Raw genomic sequence first — 25998 nt, 5'->3', positions numbered from 1 at the left:
AATCTGTATTTTTTTCGCAGTCCAAATCCTGCGCTCTGATTGGCTGGTGAGCGGGTCTGTATCCTATGGTACGGACCCCGGTTACGGACCTCTGGTGACTCGCTCATTCACAACAAACATGGTAGCATTTTTTTGTCAACATTTATCTTTTTAAATAAGATTTATTAAAAAGATTCTCAAAAATCTTATCAATTTTTGCCAGCATTTCTCAGGAGAATAGCATTAATTTTACAGCATGGATAGCGATAACGACAGTCTTCACAGCGAAAGCGAGTTTTACTACCCTGAGGAAGAAGAAATGCATTTTAGGAGAAAGCTAAAAACCTGTAATTTGCTAACGCCAAGCAAAAACATGGCTGAATCCTGAATGACTCCTATTTGTATAAATAGGGGACTACATAGGTGGCAAAACGTAGTTTTTTTTTTTTTTTTTTCTTTTTTTTCCTGCCATGGAAGTGCACTTGTATACCGAGGAGGAAGCAATTTGCATTACATCCGTGAATGAGGATTCAAAATAGCATTAATTTTACAGCATGGATAGCGATAACGACAGTGTTCACAGCGAAAGCGAGTTTTACTACCCTGAGGAAGAAGAAATAAAAGAAGACATTTCAGGAGAAAACTAAAAACCTCTAACTTGCTAACACTGAGCAAAAACATGGCTGAATCCTGAATGACTCAATTTTGTATAAATAGGGGACTACATAGGCAGCAAAATGTCGGGGGGTATTTTCCTGCCATGGAAGTGCACTTGTATACCGAGGAGGAAGACATTTGCATTACAGCCGTGAATGAGGATTCAAAATGGCGGCTCGCCTTGGCTCGGTTTTCCTTTTCGGGCGCGCTCGTTTTCTGTTAGAATTTGGTAAAGGAAAAAAATAAAATATTATTTACCAGGGGCAGCACGGTGGCGTAGTGGTTAGCGCTGTCACCTCACAGCAAGAAGGTTCGGGTTCGAGCCCTGTGGCCGGCGAGGGCCTTTCTGTGTGGAGTTTGCATGTTCTCCCCGTGTCCACGTGGGTTTCCTCCGGGTGCTCTGGTTTCCCCCACAGTCCAAAGACATGCAGGTTAGGTTAACTGGTGATTCTAAATTGACCGTAGGTGTGAATGTGAGTGTGAATTGTTGTCCATGTCTATGCATCAGCCTTGTGATGACCTGGCGACTTGTCCAGGGTGTACCCCGCCTTTCGCCCGCAATCAGCTGGGATAGGCTCCAGCTTGTCTGCGACCCTGTAGAACAGGATAAAGAGGCTAGAGATGATACGAGATTATTTACCAGCTTAAGGTCGGTCCGTATGGTGAAATGCCGATACTCGGTCACGGTATTTCATGAGACGGACCTCCCAGCTGGTAAATAACATATACATCTATTCAACGTTGCGAATGCAGACATGTGGAATGTCCCAGTGCAGTTATACTAAATATCGTCTCTCCTCAATCCTGCATAACTGCAGCAGAAGGAAGTTAAAATATAAATGAAAAGTAAACCGCTGTCCAACATTTATTAAACTGTAGAGAATGTAGACGTATGTGCAAATTAGGATCAGGTGCATTTGTTATTAAAAAGAAACCGTGCAAGAGCTGAATTGATCATTTGAAAGGGTGTGGGGTTTAAATTTTTTTTTTTGAGAAAGTGTGGTGCACATGGGTGATTTGTTGAAGCAGCTCGGCAAGGAAGTGATTTTGTTTTAATCTTATTTGCAACACATGAGACATAAATATGACCACCTGGGATTCGGTTACAAAAAGCGCAGAACGCTGATCCTTTACAAAACCTGTAATAAACACACAACTGTTAACTTCCTGAAACCCTTCATTCTAAGAGCATGTCTTCTTTGTGAGAAGTTTCATGTGTCCTAGGCCTTTTGTAATGGAAATGTATTCATCTCTGGCAGCGTGATTTTGCTCGTCGTGTCCATTGTTGCTGTGCTGCTGACTTCTGTTCAGTGCACTGACCACGTTTAAGTAGGAGAGAGCGAAAAACACTTGAATGGATAAATTGTTGAAGGCTAAAGCACAGACTGGTTTCAAACTGGACGTGTTATTAGTGAGCGACTTTACCTTTCATTTGCGTCCTTCGAGTTAGTAAGTATCTCCCCCTCAGAATGACACAATACATTTTTTTCAAACTTCATCTGCAGAAAACTTTTTTTTTTTTTTTGGAAAGCCCATTAAAAATTTTTTTCTTCTTTTCTTATTGGAATTTAAAATTCACGCGCACCTACTTACTGTCACTTTAAACTACTTCTGACTTTTAAGAACGTCCTTGAAAAATTATTATACGTGCGCACATCCCCTGCCTTTGCCAGACGCCGTAAAGGCGAGTCTCATTCACATTGTCCTGCTCCGCCCGATTGACATCTCAAAAAGATGAAGAGCTTTGCCCCATCATGGATTTACGCACTTCTTTCTCGCTGCGTCTCCCTCTGTCTCAGGATTCAGAAAGGGGACTCAATCCAGCACCGAGCTGGATGCACAGCCTGAGCAAATTCCCCCAGGGAGACTCTGATTGGCAAAGTAATTAGTTTATTATGTCCTTTCGTAGATTCTTCCTCCAGCTGAAGTCCTCTAATATAATATTGAGGATTAAGTCAGCCATTTTTGAAATGTAGCAATCTGAGATTCTATTCTGAGTCCTCCCTTTCAGCAGGGTCAAACCAAACCTTAAGAGTTGTAAAATAGAAATTTGCGTCATCCGATTTACCAGGAACTAGGTCTCACGCTCCTGCTTGAGGTGTTTAATTCCTTCCTAAAAATGTAGCAGATGTTTTGACTTGAAACGGTGTCCTTATGGTTCTTGAGGTCTTCCTGATGGTGCAGCGTTGGCTCACCAGGTTCTTGGGTCAGTTCCAGGACCGATACTCACCTTCTCCATGCTTCACTTTATAGATTTCATAGTTATTTTTTATGTCCTGGCTTTGTTCTTCTCGATTCTGACTGGTCAATAGCAGCATTCTGCGGTCTGTTATTTCTGTAGAACGGAACCATATGTTGCTATGGACCACGTCATTTGTGGAAGCAATAAAATCACTTGAATATCAATATTTTTTTGTTGTTATTGATTTCTTTAGGAAGTAGACGTGTAATACGCAGGATAATTAGATAAGTAAATAATGATGTGCAGCGAGCTGGTCATTATTGTGAAATAAACCCCGACAGGATCGTTTCACGGTTCTGATCAACCTGTGGGGGGTTTTCGCAATAATGACCAGGTCACTGTATGTTATCCTTCTCTTAGATAATTATCTCATCATTTATTAAGCACTGGCTGATTTTTATTACTTTGACGTACACCAGTATAAAAGTTGGCGATACAGTTTTCCCCAATTAAAAAAGCATGCACTGGATACGATTTGGGATGAGCTCCGAATGCATTGGTAAACTCCAAGTTATTAATATTTATCAATAGAGGCCCTGTGACTTTTATGATTTATAAACGTGACCAATAATAATTTTTGACAAGTAATTTATGATTAAGATGAATTCCTCATCTCTACTACTGTCACCGGACTCAAGTCTGAAGCATATCCGGGGGCGGTCTAGGGGCTGTGTCCTGGGGGCTGTGTCCGAGGCGTGTCTGGGGGCTGTGTCCGAGGCGTGTCTGGGGGCTGTGTCCGAGGCGTGTCTGGGGGCTGTGTCCGAGGCGTGTCTGGGGGCTGTGTCCGAGGCGTGTCTGGGGGCTGTGTCCGAGGCGTGTCTGGGGGCTGTGTCCGAGGCGTGTCTGGGGGCTGTGTCCGAGGCGTGTCTGGGGGCTGTGTCCGGGGGCTGTGTCCGAGGCGTGTCCGGGGGCTGTGTCCGGGGGCTGTGTCCGAGGCGTGTCCGGGGGCTGTGTCCGAGGCGTGTCTGGGGGCTGTGTCCGGGGGCTGTGTCCGAGGCGTGTCCGGGGGCTGTGTCGGAGGGCTGTGTCCGAGGGCTGTGTCGGGGGCTGTGTCCGAGGCTTGTCCGGGAGCTGTGTCCGGGCGTGTCCAAGGCGTGTCTGGGTCATCATGGAAGAAGAAGTGCAACACGTTCTGCATCGTATCAAGTTGAGTTGCAGTCCTGTGCCTCAATAATGAATCATATTGTGTCTGTTAATAGTTGCTTCATATTTAATTTTTGGTGAATTGGATCGTTGGTAAACCATCGAGATGTGTATCACATTAGCGTCAGCGGTGGAGCTGCACTTCCGTCATCGCCATGTTTCTGACCAATGGATGAAAGTTTTAAGAGGATGTTTTCAGCCCAACACGCCACTCGGACACCTTTTTTGTTTGTTTAATTTGGTACAGCGCTCAGATTCGGACTCTGAGCCAAGAGCAGGTTCTCCCTCTACATTTAAGTGTTTTCTCTGAGCATCACGTTCAACCTTCTCTCTGCATTTTGATGAAACCGGAGACCTCTTTTTCCCTTCTTGACTGAACTCTGGCTGTTTTGCGAAGACAAATCCTGCAGTGTTTCAATAGTACTATGATTTTTTTTTTCTTTCAAACACCCTCCCATAAGCATTGCTTTAACGGACAGAATGTGCCAGAACACAATAATCTCTCGTTGGTACAGATGCTGTTGTCACAGAAGCGCAGTTTTACCGTGTCATCACCAGCTCACGCTGCACGACTTAAAAAGAAGCAGGTGTTCAAAACGAGCGGCTGTTGTCAGGAATGTTTCGCTGTTTTAGCTATCAGAGGAAGCAGGTTTCCGAGCTGGGGGCTGTTTGGAAGTGCAGGGGTTTTTTTTTTAAAAAAAAAAAGCTCTTTCCCATCCTGGAATTCCCAGTTCACCTGCTGGTGTTTTGAAAGCGGTGCTGATGTTTCTTTGTTCATCGAGGTCTTTAGACCTGACAGTGATGTGAAATTGACTGGCATTGTGTTTGTCAACAGAGCTGCTTCCTGCCACGTTAAGATATTATTTTATTTAGCACTTTCACACAGTTGTGCGAATTAATTTCCTGAGAAGTGAGGACGATATTTCCCCACAGTTGTATAAAATAATAATAATAATAATAATAATGAAGTATATTCGGGCTTGACTGATGTATTGTTTGTTGATCAAATTGGTTGATGTTTTGCTAAAGCGGCACACTTGTAAACACGTGCACCCTCTTCTTGGGTTGTGTTTTGATCATAGGGTCAAATAATATATATATCTCATCTCATTATCTGTAGCCGCTTTATCCTGTTCTACAGGGTCGCAGGCGAGCTGGAGCCTATCCCAGCTGACTACGGGCGAAAGGCGGGGTACACCCTGGACAAGTCGCCAGGTCATCACAGGGCTGACACATAGACACAGACAACCATTCACATTCACACCTACGCTCAATTTAGTGTCACCAGGTAACCTAAATAAAAAAATTTTTTTTTCCGATGTTGACCCACAAATGTCAAAACTTTTACTAAAAATAAGATGTTATTTTTTGTAATTTTTGCGCTCTAAAATAAGTAGTTATTTTAATCAGTGACTAAGGAATAAAAACAACAAAACCTTTCAAATAGTGTCTTCATCTGTCTGAATATTTTTACTGTATTTCTATAATAATAATGATAATAAAATACACAAGGAAAGCCAGGTTTAACCAAAACTGCTGGTGTGTTTTAATTTTTGACCAAAATGTATGCATTGTCTGATGGGATTGTGTAATTAGATTAGAATCACCATTTTATTTGTGTACAAAATACAATTTTAAAAAGACCTTGGCTTTACTCTAAGTAAAATAATTTCTTTGAAAAAATGATCATCAAATGGTCAAATCAAAAATTGTCAATGAATTTAATTTTTTTTTTGCTGGTCAAAATCCAGAGATGCGTTATGTAAGCCCTGAGTGATATGAAATAGTTATAATAACAATGTTCTGTTATAGTCAGCGCATGCTTAAACCTTATTTATTAATACCTTATATATAATATAAAATATACACACAAGGTATTAATAAATAAGGTTTAAGCACCTTCCTACGTAAAATCGGTTAATGTTCAGATCTAAAATATTTAAGGTTCATGTCCAAAAAACAAACACATTTATATAAAGAATGCAGACTAAACGCCTTCCGCATGCGCTGTCTCAGAAGACTTCTGGGCATCACCTGGCAGGACCGTGTCACCAACACTGGCCTGGCCAAGGCAGGGATGCCCAGCATGTTGGCCATGTTGACCCAGAAACGCCTGCGCTGGCTAGGCCACGTCAGCCGCATGGACGACGGCCGCATCCCAAAGGATGTGCTGTATGGTGAGCTGGCCACAGGCTCCAGACCCACAGGACGACCCGCACTACGCTACAAGCACATGTGCAAGCGTGACCTGAGGGCAGGCGGCTTAAACCCCGCAGACCTGGAGACAGCAGCCTCAGACCGTGCCAGCTGGTGGTCCACCACCAAGGCCGTCATTGGGGAAGCCGAGGAAAGGAGAGAGACCTGGTGGGGGGAGGGGAGGCTCCAACAATGGCATCATCAACAGACACCCAACCAAGCAACTTCACCTGCAGCAACTGGAGCAGACCGTGCGGCTCATGCATCGGCCTATACAGTCATACTCGGCGCTGCAACTCGACAACTGATGGAGGACCCCTGGCGCAGATCACCATGATATTTTGAGATTGAAGGATCCAAGATCGATCGAATCACACTTTTTATTGATTTATATTACTTAAATACAATGTCATGAATTTTGACAAACAGGAATAAAACATTTTGTCCTGAAATTAAAAAAATAATCAACGCCTTCCTACATAATCTGTTAACGTTCAGATCTAAAATATTTAAGGTTCATGTCCAAAATATAAAAATGATCAAGATTACAATCTTCTTGACGTCTGAGATGTAAACCGTGTCGGGCTGTAATCTGATGCAGGTGGGTTTATTTTTTTTTCCTCCCTCAGGTTTTTGTTCCGTTTTATTCATTTATTTGGAATAACCGACTGCGAACAAAACTGTGTAAAAGATACCAAACTACATCAAGAGTGGTGTGAGATCTAGAGGGGGAAATGTTTTTAAATTGATTGGGCAGTGCAGGAAAGGGTTAAATTCTCTAAATATTGAATACATTTTTTTTTAAAGGCTTCTTTTCCTCCTTTTATTTATTTCCCCTGTAGTCCGCGCTCTCATGTTCATCATTCTGGTTGCTTGTGTTGATCCTCAGGTGTGAGAGGGTGAAATCCCTGACAACACACACACCCAGCGAGACCAGGTAAAGCCCCGCCCACCCATCCCTGAGACCTCGGCTCATTTTAATCTTCTTGTCCCACCGAGCAGCAGTGATCCTGACTAACGTGGCGCGCCTGAGCTCTCCCCTGCTGAGGATTGTGGGTTCTCGCGAGCAAATGAATGACTTGGGCTCTGTTTGAATATGGTTTAGCATTGGGGTGTGAGAAGGATGAATTTAAGTTCTTATGGCCCTCCCTGAATAATAAATAAGAACATTAAGGAAGCATACTAATGATGAATATAATTGGGTTTGGTTTCTTGCTTGAAGCGTCTCCCCCCCCCCCCCCCCCCCCCCCCCTTCTCAGGGACATTTCATTCTGAGTGCTTCGTCCTTGACAAAACAGTCATTTGATTTTAACTGCTGCTGATTTGTGTATCGTAGGATAACCTTTAAATCTTTTTTTTTTTCCATTTCTTTCTTTGAAATTGCGGTCAGCTTCTTTCCTTTAATTGCTTCACTAATGCGAGAAGGAAAAGTGACCGCAATCGGTGGATGGAATTGAATAATAAAGTGCTTTAATAATTGATAAGCGTCGTATGAATAGTGGAGCAGCGTAATTTGCGATGAAGTGTGAAAGGATCAATGGAAGTGTTACTGCAGGATTGTCCCTGGGATTGAATTGTGCACCGGAGGCCTGTGTGAAACTGCAACGGCGAAAGAAATGTGCGTCTTTGTTTACACAAGATGTGCGAATGTATTGTGTATACAACCCCGATTCCAAAAAAGTTGGGACAAAGTACAAATTGTAAATAAAAACGGAATGCAACGATGTGGAAGTTTCAAAATTCCATATTTTATTCAGAATAGAACATAGATGACATATCAAATGTTTAAACTGAGAAAATGTATCATTTAAAGAGAAAAATTAGGTGATTTTAAATTTCATGACAACAACACATCTCAAAGTTGGGACAAGGCCATGTTTCCCACTGTGAGACATCTCCTTTTCTTTTTACAACAGTCTGTAAACATCTGGGGACTGAGGAGACAAGTTGCTCAAGTTTAGGGATAGGAATGTTAACCCATTCTTGTCTAATGTAGGATTCTAGTTGCTCAACTGTCTTAGGTCTTTTTTGTCGTATCTTCCGTTTTATGATGCGCCAAATGTTTTCTATGGGTGAAAGATCTGGACTGCAGGCTGGCCAGTTCAGTACCCGGACCCTTCTTCTACGCAGCCATGATGCTGTAATTGATGCAGTATGTGGTTTGGCATTGTCATGTTGGAAAATGCAAGGTCTTCCCTGAAAGAGACGTCGTCTGGATGGGAGCATATACTGCTCTAGAACCTGGATATACCTTTCAGCATTGATGGTGTCTTTCCAGATGTGTAAGCTGCCCATGCCACACGCACTAATGCAACCCCATACCATCAGAGATGCAGGCTTCTGAACTGAGCGCTGATAACTTGGGTCGTCCTTCTCCTCTTTAGTCTGAATGACACGGCGTCCCTGATTTCCATAAAGAAGTTCAGATTTTGATTCGTCTGACCACAGAACAGTTTTCCACTTTGCCACAGTCCATTTTAAATGAGCCTTGGCCCAGAGAAGACGTCTGCGCTTCTGGATCATGTTTAGATACGGCTTCTTCTTTGAACTATAGAGTTTTAGCTGGCAACGGCGGATGGCACGGTGAATTGTGTTCACAGATAATGTTCTCTGGAAATATTCCTGAGCCCATTTTGTGATTTCCAATACAGAAGCATGCCTGTATATGATGCAGTGCCGTCTAAGGGCCCGAAGATCACGGGCACCCAGTATGGTTTTTCGGCCTTGACTCTTACACACAGAGATTCTTCCAGATTCTCTGAATCTTTTGATGATATTATGCACTGTAGATGATGATATGTTCAAACTCTTTGCAATTTTACACTGTCGAACTCCTTTCTGATATTGCTCCACTATTTGTTGGCACAGAATTAGGGGGATTGGTGATCCTCTTCCCATCTTTATTTCTGAGAGCCGCTGCCGCTCCAAGATGCTCTTTTTATACCCAGTCATGTTAATGACCTATTGCCAATTGACCTAATGAGTTGCAATTTGGTCCTCCAGCTGTTCCTTTTTTGTACCTTTAACTTTTCCAGCCTCTTATTGCCCCTGTCCCAACTTTTTTGAGATGTGTTGCTGTCATGAAATTTCAAATGAACCAATATTTGGCATGAAATTTCAAAATGTCTCACTTTCGACATTTGATATGTTGTCTATGTTCTATTGTGAATACAATGTCAGTTTTTGAGATTTGTAAATTATTGCATTCCATTTTTATTTACAATTTGTACTTTGTCCCAACTTTTTTGGAATCGGGGTTGTAGAAGCAGGATATAAACTTAAAAAAAAAAAGTCTGTATTAAATTGAAGCTGATGTTTGGTAACACTGTATTTACAGGTGATGTGGATGTGTATCGCCCACGTCTTTCATAAAGCAGTGACATTGAAGTTTGTCATGCTGTTGCTGTAGTTTAGTGCTGTCGAAGTCTCATCTCATTAGCTGTAGCCACTTATCCTGTTCTACAGGGTCGCAGGCAAGCTGGAGCCTATCCCAGCTGACTACGGGCGAAAGGCGGGGTACACCCTGGACAAGTCACCAGGTCATCACAGGGCTGACACATAGACACAGACAACCATTCACACTCACATTCACACCTACGCTCAATTTAGAGTCACCAGTTAACCTAACCTGCATGTCTTTGGACTGTGGGGGAAACCCACGCGGACACGGGGAGAACATGCAAACTCCGCACAGAAAGGCCCTCGCTGGCTGCGGGGCTCGAACTCGGACCTTCTTGCTGTGAGGCGACAGTGCTAACCACTACACCACCATGCCGCCGCTGTCGAAGTCAAATTTCTAAAATGTTATCCTTTTCACCTGGACTAACCGCTCATCCACCTGATCATTGTACCTTTTGTGTGTCCATCTTCACCCAGGAATGGGGACTTTAATGTGTCTTGACTCCAGATGTAGTCCACTTGCATTTAAAAACCATTATGAAATGTCATTTACGTTAAAACGTCCTTATAGCACGGTCAGATTTTCACATGTATTTATCACTGAGTGTGTATGAAATGAGATGTGCCTTTACTTTATTCAAAACAGTAACATACAAGATATATAAGGAATAAAAGGGAAATGATTAAATAATATTGGCTGGCTTTTTCCGTGGTATATCCGCTATATTCCATTCATCTAGGACGATACTGAATGAGTCGAAGACAAGTAGCTGAATGGAATATACCTGATATACCACGAAAAAAGCCAGCCAACATTATTATACACACATTCGATGGAACAGTTATAGATTTTACAAAAAGTTAAGAACAGGGCGGTAACTCGCCAATATTGGATGCTGATTCTGATCGAATGTTCTGTCAATCCAATGTACTAAGTCAGAGTTCTAACAATAAAAATGGTACAAGTCCAAAAAGCCTGAACAACAACCCAACTTGTATCCAAGCGATATCCAGGTTGACAGTTCAAATTCAGTTACTTTTGGTCGTAGTTAATTGTTCCACTGCAGTTGTTCAAAACAAAAGGGCTTTGCTGAGTGAAGTCCACGAGTGACGTCCTCTTGTAAAAGTCTCCATCATTTTTCCTCACCTCCAAGTAGAACTTTGACAATATTTCTGTTATTGCTCTCTCTTCCAGTTTTTCAATGTCTGTTGGTCTGTTTTTCTCTTGTAAAAACGCATGAAGAATATCCAGTGAAGTTTTGAGAGCCTTTCAGGTGTTCAGCACGTCTTTCTCTTTTAATCTTCCGCCTTTAATGAAGCAAACCTCACAGCCGTGTTTGTGTACAAACTCTGAGTCACTCACTAGCGCGGAAGTTTTGCATCTCCGATGTGTCTCTTTTCCAGTTTTTCCATATGCTTAATGTGGAAGATTAAATGCATGAAGAATATCCAGGGAAGTTTTGGTAGCCTTTTGGGAGTTCAGCACATCTTTCTCTTGAAATCTGACGCTTTTCATGGAGCAAATCTCGCCGCCATTTTTGTGAACAAACCCTTAGTCACTCGCTAACATGGAAGTTTTACATCTCCGATGTGTCTCTTTTCCAGTTTTTTTATGTCCGTTGGTCTGTTTTTCTCTTGTAAATATGCATGAAGAATATATGAAGTTTTGGTAGCCTTTTGGGTGTTCAGCGCGTCTTTGGTTTCAGTTTTCAATTTATTTATTTAGTGCTTAAACCAAGCACTGAATTAATCCTGTCTTCTCTCTTTCCTGGCTGACAAAGAAATTATTCTACGCATGCGCAGAAGAAAAAATTGTCACTGGATATTCACATGAGCTCTGATGTGTGCGGTCATGTTACAACATGCAATGTCTCTAACAATATTGCACTCTCATTCTCCATTGGGGAGAGCGGCATAAGACTTGGAGAATAAGCGATATAATATTGCACGCTATCAGTAAACCCACTAGAAGGGAATAGAACATGGAAAAAGTGGCCCGTATGTATAATAATCAGCATTATTCTATCCACGTTCACTGGATATGAGCAATCGCATGCTCCGATTGGCTACCCTACTACTAGGATATCAGCTCATATACCATGAGGAGAGAAAAACAAAATGGCGGAGAGTATTGCTGAACCAACCGAGGATGAAGTGAAAACTCTACTTGAAAACAAAACCCCAAAAATACAAAAAAAAAAAGGCAACAAAATATGGAATGAAAGTATTTAATGGTAAGAACGCTTTTTTCCCCCCAAGAATTATCGCATTTTTCACAAATTGTTACTGTCATTTCGCCGATTTGTTTACATCCTAAGCAGAAATTATTTTGTCGGATGTTGTGTATAAAGTTTTTATTTATTGAATTTGCAAAAATAAATGCTCCGTTTCTCAAAATCCAGTGAATGTGGATAGAATAAAACAGTTATTCCACTCAATCTCGTCGTACATGGCTTATAGACAACTCGGTGCTACGCACCTCGTCGGCTATCAGCTCATCTACGACTCGATTAGGAAGAATAACTGCTAAATATAGTTTGTGTTTTATTCCTCTTGTGCCACAGCAACTTTCCAGTGTTTACTTTTTATCCGTTTATGATCATATAAAACGAGTTAATGCCGGTTTTCTGTTATATCACATCTAAAGGAACAATTGTTTCTGCACTTCCTTCCCCCCCCCTCGCTTGAAGTTGAGATAAAAAAAAAACCGTGCACACCTTTATCATATCACTGAGAAACTGCTACGTGTAACGTCCTCTGTCCTGAAAGTGTCGGATAGTTCTGGCTTTACTAATGACGCAGTTAGAGAGCCGAAACTGGAGACTCCTTCCATCAGTGTTAAATAAACATCACGAAGCTGCTTATGAACGTGTTCTAAAGGCCTAAAATGTTTTGTAAATGGAGCGTGGAAATGTTTGACCTCAAAGCCCTGTCACGTTGATTTGTAAAGACGCTCCACTCCTGTCCTTCTGGCGCTTTTTTTTTCCCCTCCCTCTTTCTCTCTTCCTCTCAGTGACTACGTTTACATGCACATCCAAATCGAGCTGCTGTCGGTAATCGAGCTGAAGGTCCCAGCAGGGTGCCAGAGAAATCCAATCCTACATGCACACGATGAAATCGAGCTATTGTGTGAGGTGCATTGTGCACCCGAGCCACAGGTGGCGCTACACGCCCCATCGTGTTGGTACACTTCTGGTTGTCATCATGAAGAAGAGCTATTCAAGAGTATAAACAAAGTTATCAGCAGTGTTGCCAGATACTGCTGATGTTTTCCAGCCCAAAACATGTTCAAATCCGCCAAAATGCACTTAAAACCTCCCAATCTGGCAACACTGGCAGTTCCGTGTTCACAAGCTCCGTGCTCAAGCTGTTAGGCTTGCTCTAACAGACTGTATGGCTACAAACTGTCCTGCGCAGACCACTGTTTTGTAAGACAACTTATTTTGCACAATTGTATATTTTTCTAAAGTTCATTTTTTTGCTTACAATTTAACTTGTGTCTTAATAAACACAAAAGTTCAATTGTTTTGCTTTTATTGACATTCTTCAGATGTTGGACATATATGCGCACACAAATACAATGACTTGTTTATGTACACAATTGACAGCTATGCAACAGCTGTACAGATGTATTTGGTGATACAGTAAGTGAGCTAAATTTTAACAGTGCAAACAATGCCACAAAAAGAAAAGATTCATGCCGTTGTCATGATTCGTTGTCATGCCGACCGAGGCTGTTGTGTTTCCCGCTTGTGGTCTCGTCACTTCCGGAAGGGGCAGTGCTGAAGTAAGTAGCTCGACTACGTAGCTCGATAGGGTTTATATGCACTAAGTAGCTCGGCAGAAATCGCATAATCTAGGTCGTGTAGCTCGATTCCGAGAAATCAAGTTCGGTTCAATTTCAGCCGAATTAAGGTGTATACATGGCATTTTGAACTTCGATTTCAGTCGAGCAACGGCAGAAATTCGATTCTCTCTATGTGCATGTAAACGCACTGAATGGCAGATGAGCGAGGAGGAAGTTTAATAGCCCGGGTTTAGACGTCGGCCTGCTCGGGTCCAAATTACAGGAAAAGATGGAACGATCTCAACAGCTGCGAGATCAAACTCTCAAGCAGCAGGAGGCTTTAACTTCGACAAGGCGAAGTCTCTGAGACGCCAACAGAGCAGCTGGCAGTGAGGGTAAAGAGAGCTCTCTTCTCCTCCGTTTCCTTTTACACCCTTCTGTCTTCTGATTCATGGAAAAAAAAGTGCACATTTCTGAACCACGTCATGGTGACAAACCCTCAGGACTTTGTTTAGAAGGCTGTGGAGTCGATTACACTAATTTCACACCGTCGTATTTAAAGATCAGAGTTCGGAGACCGAACATATCCCCTTTGGCGTTCGTATGCAAAGCCGAATTAGTTTTACTCCCGATGGAGCACAAAGTATAAGATGGGTTAACTTAATTTTCTCAAATGTTTGTTCTTACAGATGTTATTCTTCGACACCACAAAAAAAAAATCTGTTTAACCCTGGTAACCATATATATAATATATAAGCGAGCCTGTGATGGTTCTCGATTAATTAGTTTAATTTTTTAAAGCAAGCAACACAGTCGTTAATCTGAACGCCGGTCAAGTTCCAGCCCCAACATCTGCTTCTGCTTTAGAGAGAAAACCTGCTCTCTGATCTCATCTGGTGAACTACTGTAACTTTGCCACTGTCCATTTCCTGTCAGAGGGGGAAAGGGGAGGGGGGGAGGAGGGTGAACAATAATAGGTTTTGTTCCAGCGAAGTTCCTGCGTTAGTGCAGCTGAACAAATATCTTTAACACTTCAGTCTGAGAGACGTCCTCCATCTGCGGTGTTTAGGAAGCGCTCAGATATTTATTGCTTCAGCGGCTCTGGGTCGTCTCTCTCTCTCTCTCTCTCTCTCTCTCTCTCTCTCTCTCTCTCTCTCTCTCTCTCTCTCTCTCTCCTGTTTCATTTCCACAATAAACTGCTCTACTTTATTGATTTATTGCATTTTTAAAGCTTTGATTTTAAGACGATCCTGTCCATGCAAAAAAAGTTATAAATAAATGCTCTGTTTATAATAAATGGATGTGCGTTTTATTTTTAAGGATGTGTAAAGATGTTTCATGATTTTCTTTTTTTCCTCCTTTTTAAATTCAAAGTGAGCTATAGTTCAGGAGGAATAATCAGATAATATAACCGAGTCGATGGTGAAGGGTTCCCTCTCTGATGACCCTGGGATTTGAACCCACAACTTTCTGGTAACCCTCTAATGCCTGAACTGCATTTGTTTATTTTTATTTATTTATTCATTCACTTACTTTATTGTAGTTAGTTAATATTTATTTATTTATTTATTTATTTAAGTCCTTTTTGTAATCTTATCAGTTGGCTTTCTTTCCTTCAATCTGCCTGCATTTTATGTAGTCCTTTCTTTGATTCCTTCCTTTGACCTCACTAATTTCTTTTCTTTTTTTTTTACCTTTACTTAGTTTTCCTCTTCTCCTCTTTCCTCCTCTCCTTTTCTCTTCTTCTCTTTCCTTCTTTCCTCTCCTCCTCTTTCCTCCTCTCTTCTCTCCTTCTCTTTCCTCTTCCTCTTTCCTCCTCTTCTCTTCTCTCCTTCTCTTTCCTCGTCTTCTTTTCTCTCCTTCTCTTTCCTCCTCTCTTCTCTCCTTCTCTTTCCTCCTCTCCTCTTCTCTATTTGTGTCACTTATTTAGTCATCTTTCTGGGTTCTTCATGTGCTCCTTGTGAGAATTAAGGGTTCTTGGTTTTCAGAGAAGGGTTCCACTTGGAGCCCTGACAGGTTCTAGTTATTCAGAAGAAAATATTGAGCAATAATGTGGAGTTTGTCTCGCACACTTACCCAGTTAATCCACAGAGCCTCAGGGGAAGAAATTGTTCTTCACGGGCTCTTTAAGGGACCTTTTGGATTATTTATTTGTTTGTTTGTGTATTAAAAACGTATGGAACTCTTTCCTGAGAGGAAAACACTTTGTTCTAGTGTTCTACATGGAACCTGCAGAGTTTTTATTTTCTCTGAAGCCTGGAGCATACGCCCTTCTTAGACGAGAGCTGATGGCGGTAAGACGGGAGGTTGTGCCGAAGCTGGCTTGGCGTGGGCCGAGAGCAGGGTTCTGTTCGGGTTCTGGAGCAGCAGCAGCCATGATGAATCCACTACCCACAATCCACTGCGCCTGTCTTCATGGCCAGAGTTGGAAGATGTAGCTCTGTGTGCGCGCGATGACTTTGCACTTGCACACGCACACCCTTCAGCACTGAATCTCTGCAGTCGAACTGTCGCTATACTCTGATATCTCACAGAGAGCTCGTGATAAAGGCACTTTTTTTCTGGCATCAATATCGGATGGGTTTGACAGTCGCTCGATTTGTTTGTTGGCTGGTTTCATATCACACTCATTCCCTCTCTTCTCTCTGTTCTCTTTACGGAGCGACTGCACGTCAGTTGGGATTCTCTCTGTCAGCGTTTGAAGCAGGCGGAGACGCACGGGGGAGACGCGTACGCAACGATTGATTGATTTTTAAAAATACCTCCTCCTTGATTCCTGTCCATGATGCTCCTCCAGTCTGCTTATTTTTTATTTTTTCCCCATCTGAAAGTTTAGGAGTGACGGAGCCAGTTGAGCTGCGACTCTCTGAGCTGCTCCTGACACTCGTTTCTTTAGGCAGATAAATAATCAACAAATTCTGGATCCTGTCACCAAATGACAACAGCTCGTGACGAGCGCGGTTCATAAACCTAACCCATGTTTGCTTTTCTTCTACAGTGAGTTCCTCTACACTGCAGCGCGCTAATGCCAGGGCAGATTGTACAATCATTCAGCGCTGTCGAGTTCTGGATCCTGATTGGTCAGAAGAGAAGGTGTTAATTAATTTTCCATAACAGCAGCTCTGACAGTAGTGCAGCCGCACATCACAGGTTTATCTGCATTAATGCACTCGTTTTAATACGCCATCGTTTCTATAGTAACGGCTCGTTGGCAGCGACTCGTACGGCAGACGCTCTACGTTAATACGTTTTAAAAGTCTCATCTCATTATCTCTAGCCGCTTTATCCTGTTCTACAGGGTCGCAGGCAAGCTGGAGCCTATCCCAGCTGACTATGGGCGAAAGGCGGGGTACACCCTGGACAAGTCGCCAGGTCATCACAGGGCTGACACATAGACACAGACAACCATTCACACTCAGATTCACACTTACGCTCAATTTAGAGTCACCAGTTAACCTAACCTGCATGTCTTTGGACTGTGGGGAAAACCGGAGCACCCGGAGGAAACCCACGCGGACACGGGGAGAACATGCAAACTCCGCACAGAAAGGCCCTCGCCGGCCCTGGGGCTCGAACCCGGACCTTCTTGCTGTGAGGCGACAGCGCTAACCACTACACCACCGTGCTGCCCGTTTTAAAAGTCATTTGAGGTTTTCTTAATGTAAGGAGATGCTTAGTTAACATTTCTGGAAGGAGTCTCCATCTTCATGATGGAGGAGTTTACGCTAGAGGTCTGCGCGGGTCGGATTTTTCAGTCCCGCTCCCGCCCGCATTGTGCAGTCCCGCTCCCGCCCTCAAAGAATTGATTTTCAGTCTCGCTCCCGCCCGCGCCTGCCATATTTTGTCCCTCTCCCACCCGCAAATCCCGCATGATGCAGACGTTCGCGTTATTTCTCAGGAAAGTTCTTGTCTTGACACAGCGTGATGGTGCCCCGCCCCCTACTTTGAGTGGATTTGAGCATAAATATCTACAGCTCACGTTCACGTTTGTTATTATTTACCTTGTTTCTGAATTCAGAATGTTGAAATGGCAGCATGTAGACCTAATAATAATAATTATTTAAGTAGGCTAATCATTTAAGTATGCGCTCTCCCATGGTGCGTCTCCTATGAATAATTAGTGTGAAAGGAGAGATGGATCGCACTCTTGAACTTATTCTTCTAGTTACATTTCTTTTCAGTTGTTTTTAGCAGCAGAAGGAGACAAACGTTTCGGCTGTTGCCTTAGTCAGTGTCTTATTATTATAATAATAATAATAATAATAATAAACAATAAAAAAAGACAGGCGAGCACGTAATTCCAAGTGGAAATTTGGTATATTTATTGTTCAGCCATATAAAACATTAGGCTAACCCAATTTACATTTGTAAAGCATTTCTAACTAAAATGTCCGATTTCAGGACTCCTTGACTTTTTAACGATAAATGTACCTCTTTTTAAAGCAGCACTTACTTTTGAAGCACTGTGAGCTTCAGTAAAGGAGCTCTGCTCTTCTGCCATAATCGGAGATCTCAAACATGGAAGAGGAAAGGAATCGGAAAAGTACGAGAGATATATTTATCCTCTCCTGGATCAGAATCAGAATTCTGATGACCAGCTCATCTAAGGTGTCCATTGAGGCATCATGTTAGTGTGGGTCATTGGAGGCTGGGTGTGAACGGCGAGTCATTAGAGTGATCAAAGGATTTCCCGTTAGGGTGATCAATGGCAAATTTAAAATGCCATTCCTCACTCAATCTGACTCTCTCTGCAAATTTAGGCATCTTAAAATGTTTTTATTAATGCCAAATAAAATATCCAGCACAAATTATATATGATAGACATAAATTAATAATTTATAAATTTTATTTTAAACACGTTTTTAGTTAGCGGGACTGCAGCTTATCACCGCTACCGCCCGCGCCCGCATATGTGCACTCCCGCTCCTGTCCGCGCCCGCATATGTGCACTCCTGCTCCCGCCCGCGCCCGCAATGAGCTTTCAAAATTTGTCCCGCGTCGCACTACTTTGCGGCGGGTCCCGCGGGACTCCCGCGGGAGTGCAGGGCTCTAGTTTACGCTTTGTGCTTTCTCAGATTTATTCATTTAAAGACAGGATATAGAGAGGCTGGTGAGGGAGCGACTGTTTATAGCTGCTGTAAAGCAAGTGAGAACTGAAACTAATGCGTTTCAGTGTTTCACAACATTTAAATATACAGGGTTAGGGTTATGATTTTTTTTTTTTTTAAATTTCATTATTTTTAAGCCATTTTTGATCTACAGCATTTCTAAGACTTTTGCACAACAGTGTGTGTGTGTGTGTGTGTGTGTGTGTGAGAATAAAAAGTGATCTGATGTTCAATAATAAATAAAACAATTGCTGTGGTATAAGAGGAATTAAACACTTCTGGATGAACCGTGTTAGAAAAAATAACTTCAGGGTCGTAACAGTAACTTGATTATTTTCCTCTAACAGTTATAACTTTTATTAATTAAACAACAATCATCCCACTTTTAATCCATCTCTAGCTGCATTTATTGCTGTGGAACGTCCATGAAGTTCCACCTTTGCTCCTGTTCTCACTTATATTTCTTGCTTCATTGTGAGGATTAAGGTGTTACAGCGTCACAACAGCAGCGTAACTCGGCGTGTCTCCTCTCTGTTTACTTCAGTTTAAATTCTAATTTTGTCTTACGCGTTCTTTAATTCCATCTCGAAATGATTTCCTCTGCTTTGACATTTACTTTGAGCTTCTTTAAACACTAAGGTGCCATTGAGGTGGGTAACACCGACCCAACACGAGCTCTGCCGCTGCGCTCGCATCATTAATGGGCAATAAAACCTGTTTTTTTTTTTTTATAAATGTTCCACGAGCAGATGTTCTTGCACCTCGCCGTGTTTAGGCCCCTGTGTGTCGCTCTGACGTGGTTAATGTCAACCGCCGCGCAGTGGCACGCGTCAGATGTCAGCTTTGTGAAAAGGATGCTCCAGTGCAGTCTGTTAAATGTGCTTCGGAAGGGTGTAATGTAATATATTATGCATGCAGGAAATGTATAAACACAATGGAATTATGCACCGATGATATGATGCTCGTCTCCTGAGCTTTTATTTATTTATTATTATTTTTTTAATACACGCAAATTTTTTTTTTTTTTTTTGGCCACGGGCTACATTGTGCACGGCTCGAACATGTCACGCGTTGACGTGTGGCATATGCCTTATACGTGCTTTAGTTAATCTGAGGTATTTATTTATCTATCTCCACTTTCTGACCCGTGTGCTTCAGGACATTTTTCAAGCACTTTTGAATTGACTTTCCTCATTTTCCATGATGTGCATCACACATTTATTGCAAGCCTTAAGCTGATTTTTGGCATCAGACTTCGACCTGTTCATATTCCTGGTTCATAACAAATCTAAAGTTTCCTAACTGAGAAGAGGGACCTGTAGGTGAGCCTATTTACGATGCATTTCTGAATGTTTAGTTTGATAGAACTACATGGAATCACCTTATCTTCCACCAAAAAGGATCGATGTCTAACGAGCATTTGTTTTGAGGTTCAATAAAAGTCCAATTTTTCAAGTCTTACTTTAGTGAAGCATGGTTTCAGCTTAAACTTGAGTTGAAGCTCGTCACTGCTATGGATTATTGGTCTAATTGGCGAGTATGATGGTTTAAATCGAAAACCCATAGAGTCTCATTCATCTCATCATCTCATTATCTGTAGCCGCTTTATCCTGTTCTACAGGGTCGCAGGCGAGCTGGAGCCTATCCCAGCTGACTACGGGCGAAAGGCGGGGTACACCCTGGACAAGTCGCCAGGTCATCACAGGGCTGACACATAGACACAGACAACCATTCACACTCACATTCACACCTACGGTCAATTTAGAGTCACCAGTTAACCTAACCTGCATGTCTTTGGACTGTGGGGGAAACCGGAGCACCCGGAGGAAACCCACGCGGACACCATGCAAACTCCGCACAGAAAGGCCCTCGCCGGCCCCGGGGCTCGAACCCGGACCTTCTTGCTGTGAGGCAACAGCGCTAACCACTACACCACCGTGCCGCCCTACCCATAGAGACTACTTTAGCAAATCCTTAATATGTAATTTGGTATCTTTTTTTATGGTTTTGTGAACTGGAAAACTCTTTCTCATTCATTTGTTACGGTTTGGTTTGTTAGGAAGTTTATTAATATATTACACACACACGCACGCACGTGTGCACATATGATACCCTCAGCACCTTGAACTGTTACACACTTACCTGGAAGAGGGGCCAAATTTATTTTGTCTCCGTACAGTGGCAAAAAATCCCCCAGGATCACTGTTGGTGAATTACAAGAAAAAGTAAATTCTTGGGATTTCCAAGTCTCCAAAACCACCATCAGACTCCACCTCCACGCCAACAGATTATGAGGACGGTTCCAGAAAAAAGCCTTTTCTGTCAGTTACCCACAAACGTAAGCACCTGAAGTTTGTGAAATGCTACTACAACTTTGACTGGAACTGTGTTCTCTGGTCTGATGGAACAAAAATGGAGCTTTTTGGTAATCAACACTCGCGGTGGGTTTGGCGTAAAAAGGCTGGCTATAATGAAAAGAACCTGATCCCAACTGTAAAATATGGTGGAAGTTCTGTGATGTTCTGGGGCTGCTTTTCCTCCAAAGGCCCTGAAACCTTGATAGGGTCCATGGCATCACGGACCCCATGAAATACCAGGACATTTTAAATCAGAATCTGGCTCCTCTGCATTTTAGGAAACTAAACCTGGGCCATCACTGGATCTTCCAGCAGGACGATGATCCGAAGCGTACGTCCAAATCAACACAAAAATGGTTAACTGAGCACAGAATCAAGCTTCTGCCCTGGCCATCTCAGTCCCCTGACCTGAACCCCAGTGAAAACCTGTGGGCTGAGCTGAACAGGAGAGAGCACAAGAGAGGGCCGAGGACCCTGGATGATCTGGAGAGACTGTGTAAAGTGGAATGGTCTCGGATGCCCTGCTCTGTATCTCCAATCTTATAAAATGTTATAGGAGAGACTCGGTGATGTTTTACTGGCAAAGGGGGTGTAAAAAGTATTAAATGCAGGTGTGCCAATAATAGTGGCACGTGTTTTTGTTGAAAATAATTATTTGGCAAATGTTTTTCTCTGAGTAAACTTTCAATTAAAGGTCGGCTTTTTCTCAATGTGAGATGAAGCGACTTCACCAAAAGATGGATTTATTTTCTTACCCTTGTTAATAGATTTTACAAGGGGTACCAATAATTGTGGAGGGTCACTTACTGTATGTACGACTCTTCCCCCCCCTTCCAAAAAAAAAAGTGTGTGTGTATATATATATATATATATATATATATATATATATATATATATATATACACACACATATATGTGTGTGTATATATATAATTTAAATGGCCTTTAGTCCCATTCTCAGATTTATTTTGATAATAAATTTAGGTCCGGAGAGGAGGATTATTATTGTAGTGACCGGAAAAGGAGGTCACTCTAATGGTTGTCAGTTCCACATTGCGAGCACAAAAGGCTCATAGTTAAGCTGTTAATGTTTTAAGCTTGGAGAGCGTTGGGGGCTAAATAGCAACGAGCCACCATGGCTGAGACTCCCTGCAGTAATTGATCATTATTATGACGAACTATCTGACATAACAGTGGCGGTAAATATTTACACAAGATGGCATAATTTACAGTTATCAGTCTGCAGGCCTGTAAAAATACAGTACAGTGTGTGGTTTTTTTTTAATTATTATAATTGCTTAAAGAATGTTGTAAATATCAATTCGAGTCGCACCCTGAGAATTTTATTTTAAGCTGTTTAGATGTATGAATTTTTATATTGCGTTTTTCTTTTCTTTAAATCGTCATCCATTCTGAGCAGGAGCATTTGTTTGGTGTGACGTGCAGGCCGCACGCCCTCGCTGCTTAGCTTCAGCGTTGAAGGCATCAGCTCCAGACAGATGGCCAATACAAAAACATTTAAGGCTGGTTTACGATTGATCCTGACCGTGTTTGCATAGGCCACAAAAGCAATTATTCTCTGAATATAGCTCTGAACGGGCAGACAGAAACGCCAGGAATTAGTGCAAATTGCAGACTTTGGCGCGTGGTATTGGATGACAGGTTAGCCTTTAATGAAGGAGAAAGCAGGGGTAATTAAATCTGGATGGGTCTTTTGTGTGGCCCCGAGCAGGCACGAGAGGAAAGAAAGTGGCAGAAACGGTCCGGCGTGACACTGCTCTGCCATTCGAAACCGTTCTTCATGAGCACGGGGTGAAGGGCGAGAAGCTATCTTAACTCCATCAATCCTGTGGACAGTTACAAGCGACCTTTCACTTTCCAGAAGTCGCCATGTGGGCCGAACAGGAGCGACATATTTCTGATTTTTAGCTGATTTTTAGCAGCAGCATCTGTGTAAACGGTTCATCCTCCTTTCTCTGATTCAAAGAAAGTGCCTTGATTTTCCAGGCATTTGTTGCGCGTCGTCAGTAGCTGGGTTTAAAAGGTCTATTTATTTTTATTTATTTTTTAATTCTAATGATTAACTTCGGTTTTCAAGAGGAAATATTTATTTTCAAGATTGTTTTGTCCGTCTTGGTTTTGTGTTTGCAGATGCACCAGACAGAAAGCAGGCTCTCTGCGGACCGGAAGCGACTTGAGAAGACCAAGAAGCAGCTCACAGAGCTGAAGAAAGAGGTGATGATGATGATGATGATGATGGTTTATTTCGAACATGTAAACAAACAAAGCAGAAAACAAGAAAAGCAAAACAGCATTTGCACAAGAATACGTAAAAAGGCACTAAATTAGAAACTAAACCATAAATAATATAGGTGGTGGTAATATCAAAACAAAAATACAAACAAGGACGCACTAAGCAGTTTTGAGTTTACATGTCCGAAAAGGAGTGGGCTGAAGTAAAAACTTATTTAATCCCACCCCGATATTACTTCAACTATTCAGATATCAATTCTCGATGACTATATCATATAACTAATTATATATGTATATCCATATGTCTACACACAAGTTTACTACTAATACCACGCTCACAATGGAGAAGAACAAGATAAAACAAAACAAATAGACGATGACTCGAAAAAAGAACAAAATACACAGTAAACAGCCAGTTATGATTAATCCCCTTCATCCTTATACAGTGGTGCTTGAAAGTTTGTGAACCCTTTAGAATTTTCTATATTTCTGTATAAATATGATCTAAAACATCAGATTTTCACACAAGTCCTAAAAGTAGATAAAAAGAACCCAGTTAAACAAACGAGAAAAAAAATTATACTTGGTCATTTATTTATTGAGGGAAATGATTCAATATTACATATGTGAGTGGCAAAAGTATGTGAACCTCTAGGATTAGCAGTTAATTTGAAGGTGAAATTAGAGTCAGGTGTTTTCAATCAATGGGATGACAATCAGGTGTGAGTGGGCACCCTGTTTTATTTAAAGAACAGGGATCTATCAAAGTCTGATCACTCAAAGAGCAAGGCATGTAATAGTCGGCGAGGTCACAAAGGACCCCAGGGTAACTTCTAAGCAACTGAAGGCCTCTCTCACATTGGCTAATGTTAATGTTCATGAGTCCACCATCAGGAGAACACTGAACAACAATGGTATGCATGGCAGGGTTGCAAGGATAAAGCCACTGCTCTCCAAAAAGAACATTGCTACTCATCTGCAGTTTGCTAAAGATCATGTGGACAAGCTAGAAGGTTATTGGAAAAATGTTTTTGGATGGATGAGACGAAAATAGAACTTTGTGGTTTAAATAAGAAGCGTTATGTTTGGAGAAAGGAAAACACTGCATTCCAGCATAAGAACCTTATCCCATCTGTGAAACATGGTGGTGGTAGTTTCATGGTTTGGGCCTGTTTTGCTGCATCTGGGCCAGGACAGCTTGCCTTCATTGATGGAACAATGAATTCTGAATTACACCAGCGAATTCTAAAGGAAAATGTCAGGACATCTGTCCATGAACTGAATCTCAAGAGAAGGTGGGTCATGCAGCAAGACAACGACCCGAAGCACACAAGCCGTTCTACCAAAGAATGGTTAAAGAAGAATAAAGTTAATGTTTTGGAATGGCCAAGTCAAAGTCCTGACTTTAATCCAATCAAAATGTTGTGGAAGGACCTGAAGCAATCTGTTCATGTGAGGAAACCCACCAACATCCCAGAGTTGAAGCTGTTCTCTACGGAGGAACGGGCTAAAATTCCTCCAAGCCGGTGTGCAGGACTGATCAACAGTTACCGCAAACGTTTAGCTGCAGTTATTGCTGCACAAGAGGGTCACACCAGATACTGAAAGCAAAGGTTCACATACGTTTGCCACTCACAGATATGTAATATTGGATCATTTTCCTCTAAATAAATGACCAAGTATAATATTTTTGTCTCATTTGTTTAACTGGGTTCTCTTTATCTACTTTTAGGACTTGTGTGAAAATCTGATGTTTTAGGTCATATTTATGCAGAAATATAGAAAATTCTAAAGGGTTCACAAACTTTCAAGCACCACTGTACCTTGTGAAAAATCAAATTTTTGTACATCTTTGTAAATCGCTTCATGTCTGGACATCCCTCGAGCTCCTCATTTAAACTGTTCCACCGCTTCACCCCGCAAACAGAAATACACAAACTTTTCTTGGTTGTGCGCACCCTATAATTTTTACATTTTAAATAAACCCCTTAAATGATAACTCCCATCTCTTTCTGTGAACAGTTTTTGAATTTTATGTGGCAGTTGATTGTTTGCTTTGAATAATATTTGTGCTGTTTGATAGTCCACCAGATCTGGAAATTTCAGTATTTCTGACTGTAAGAATAATGTATTTGTACGATCCTGATAACCAGCCTTGTGTATAATCCTTATTGCTCTTTTTTGGAGAATGAATAATGAATGTATTGTATTTTTGTAATTATTGCCCCATACCTCTGCACAGTAACTTGAATAAGGTGAAACCGGGGAACGGTAAAGAATCCGGAGTGAATTGTGATCTAGAAACTTGTGATCTGCAATAGTTCCATTAAATTATCACCAGAAAAAGAGGATATTTGTATCGTCAGCAAACAAGACAAGCTTCATTACTTTAGATACACTACATATGTCGTTGGGCGGCACGGTGGTGTAGTGGTTAGCGCTGTCGCCTCACAGCAAGAAGGTCCGGGTCCGAGCCCCGTGGCCGGCGAGGGCCTTTCTGTGCGGAGTTTGCATGTTCTCCCCGTGTCCGCGTGGGTTTCCTCTGGGTGCTCCGGTTTCCCCCACAGTCCAAAGACATGCAGGTTAGGTTAACTGGTGACTCTAAATTGAGCGTAGGTGTGAATGTGAGTGTGAATGGTTGTCTGTGTCTATGTGTCAGCCCTGCGATGACCTGGCGACTTGTCCAGGGTGTACCCCGCCTTTCGCCCGTAGTCAGCTGGGATAGGCTCCAGCTCGCCTGCGACCCTGTAGAACAGGATAAAGCGGCTAGAGATAATGAGATGAGACGTATGTCGTTGATATATAGTATAAAAAACTTTGGTCCTAACACTGACTCCTGGGAAACACCACAAGTTATGTCCAAACATGAGGAAGAAC

General features: G+C 42.0%; 1 protein-coding gene across 5 annotated transcripts in view; it reads left to right on the top strand.

Moving 5' to 3' along the window:
- LOC132867049 (early endosome antigen 1-like) overlaps nucleotides 1-25998 on the top strand; it is a 270591-nt gene that overhangs the window by 87609 nt on the left and 156984 nt on the right. For all 5 annotated transcript variants that reach the window (XM_060899754.1, XM_060899756.1, XM_060899753.1 and 2 more), the window contains one exon: nucleotides 23020-23103. In XM_060899754.1, the coding sequence (XP_060755737.1) occupies nucleotides 23020-23103 (84 nt within the window). The remainder of the gene's footprint in view (nucleotides 1-23019; nucleotides 23104-25998) is intronic.

This window comes from Neoarius graeffei, chromosome 19 (assembly GCF_027579695.1).
Source record: "Neoarius graeffei isolate fNeoGra1 chromosome 19, fNeoGra1.pri, whole genome shotgun sequence".
Taxonomy (NCBI): domain Eukaryota; kingdom Metazoa; phylum Chordata; class Actinopteri; order Siluriformes; family Ariidae; genus Neoarius; species Neoarius graeffei.
Note: the sequence above shows the minus strand (reverse complement) of the source record. Positions and strands in the feature narration are given on the sequence as shown.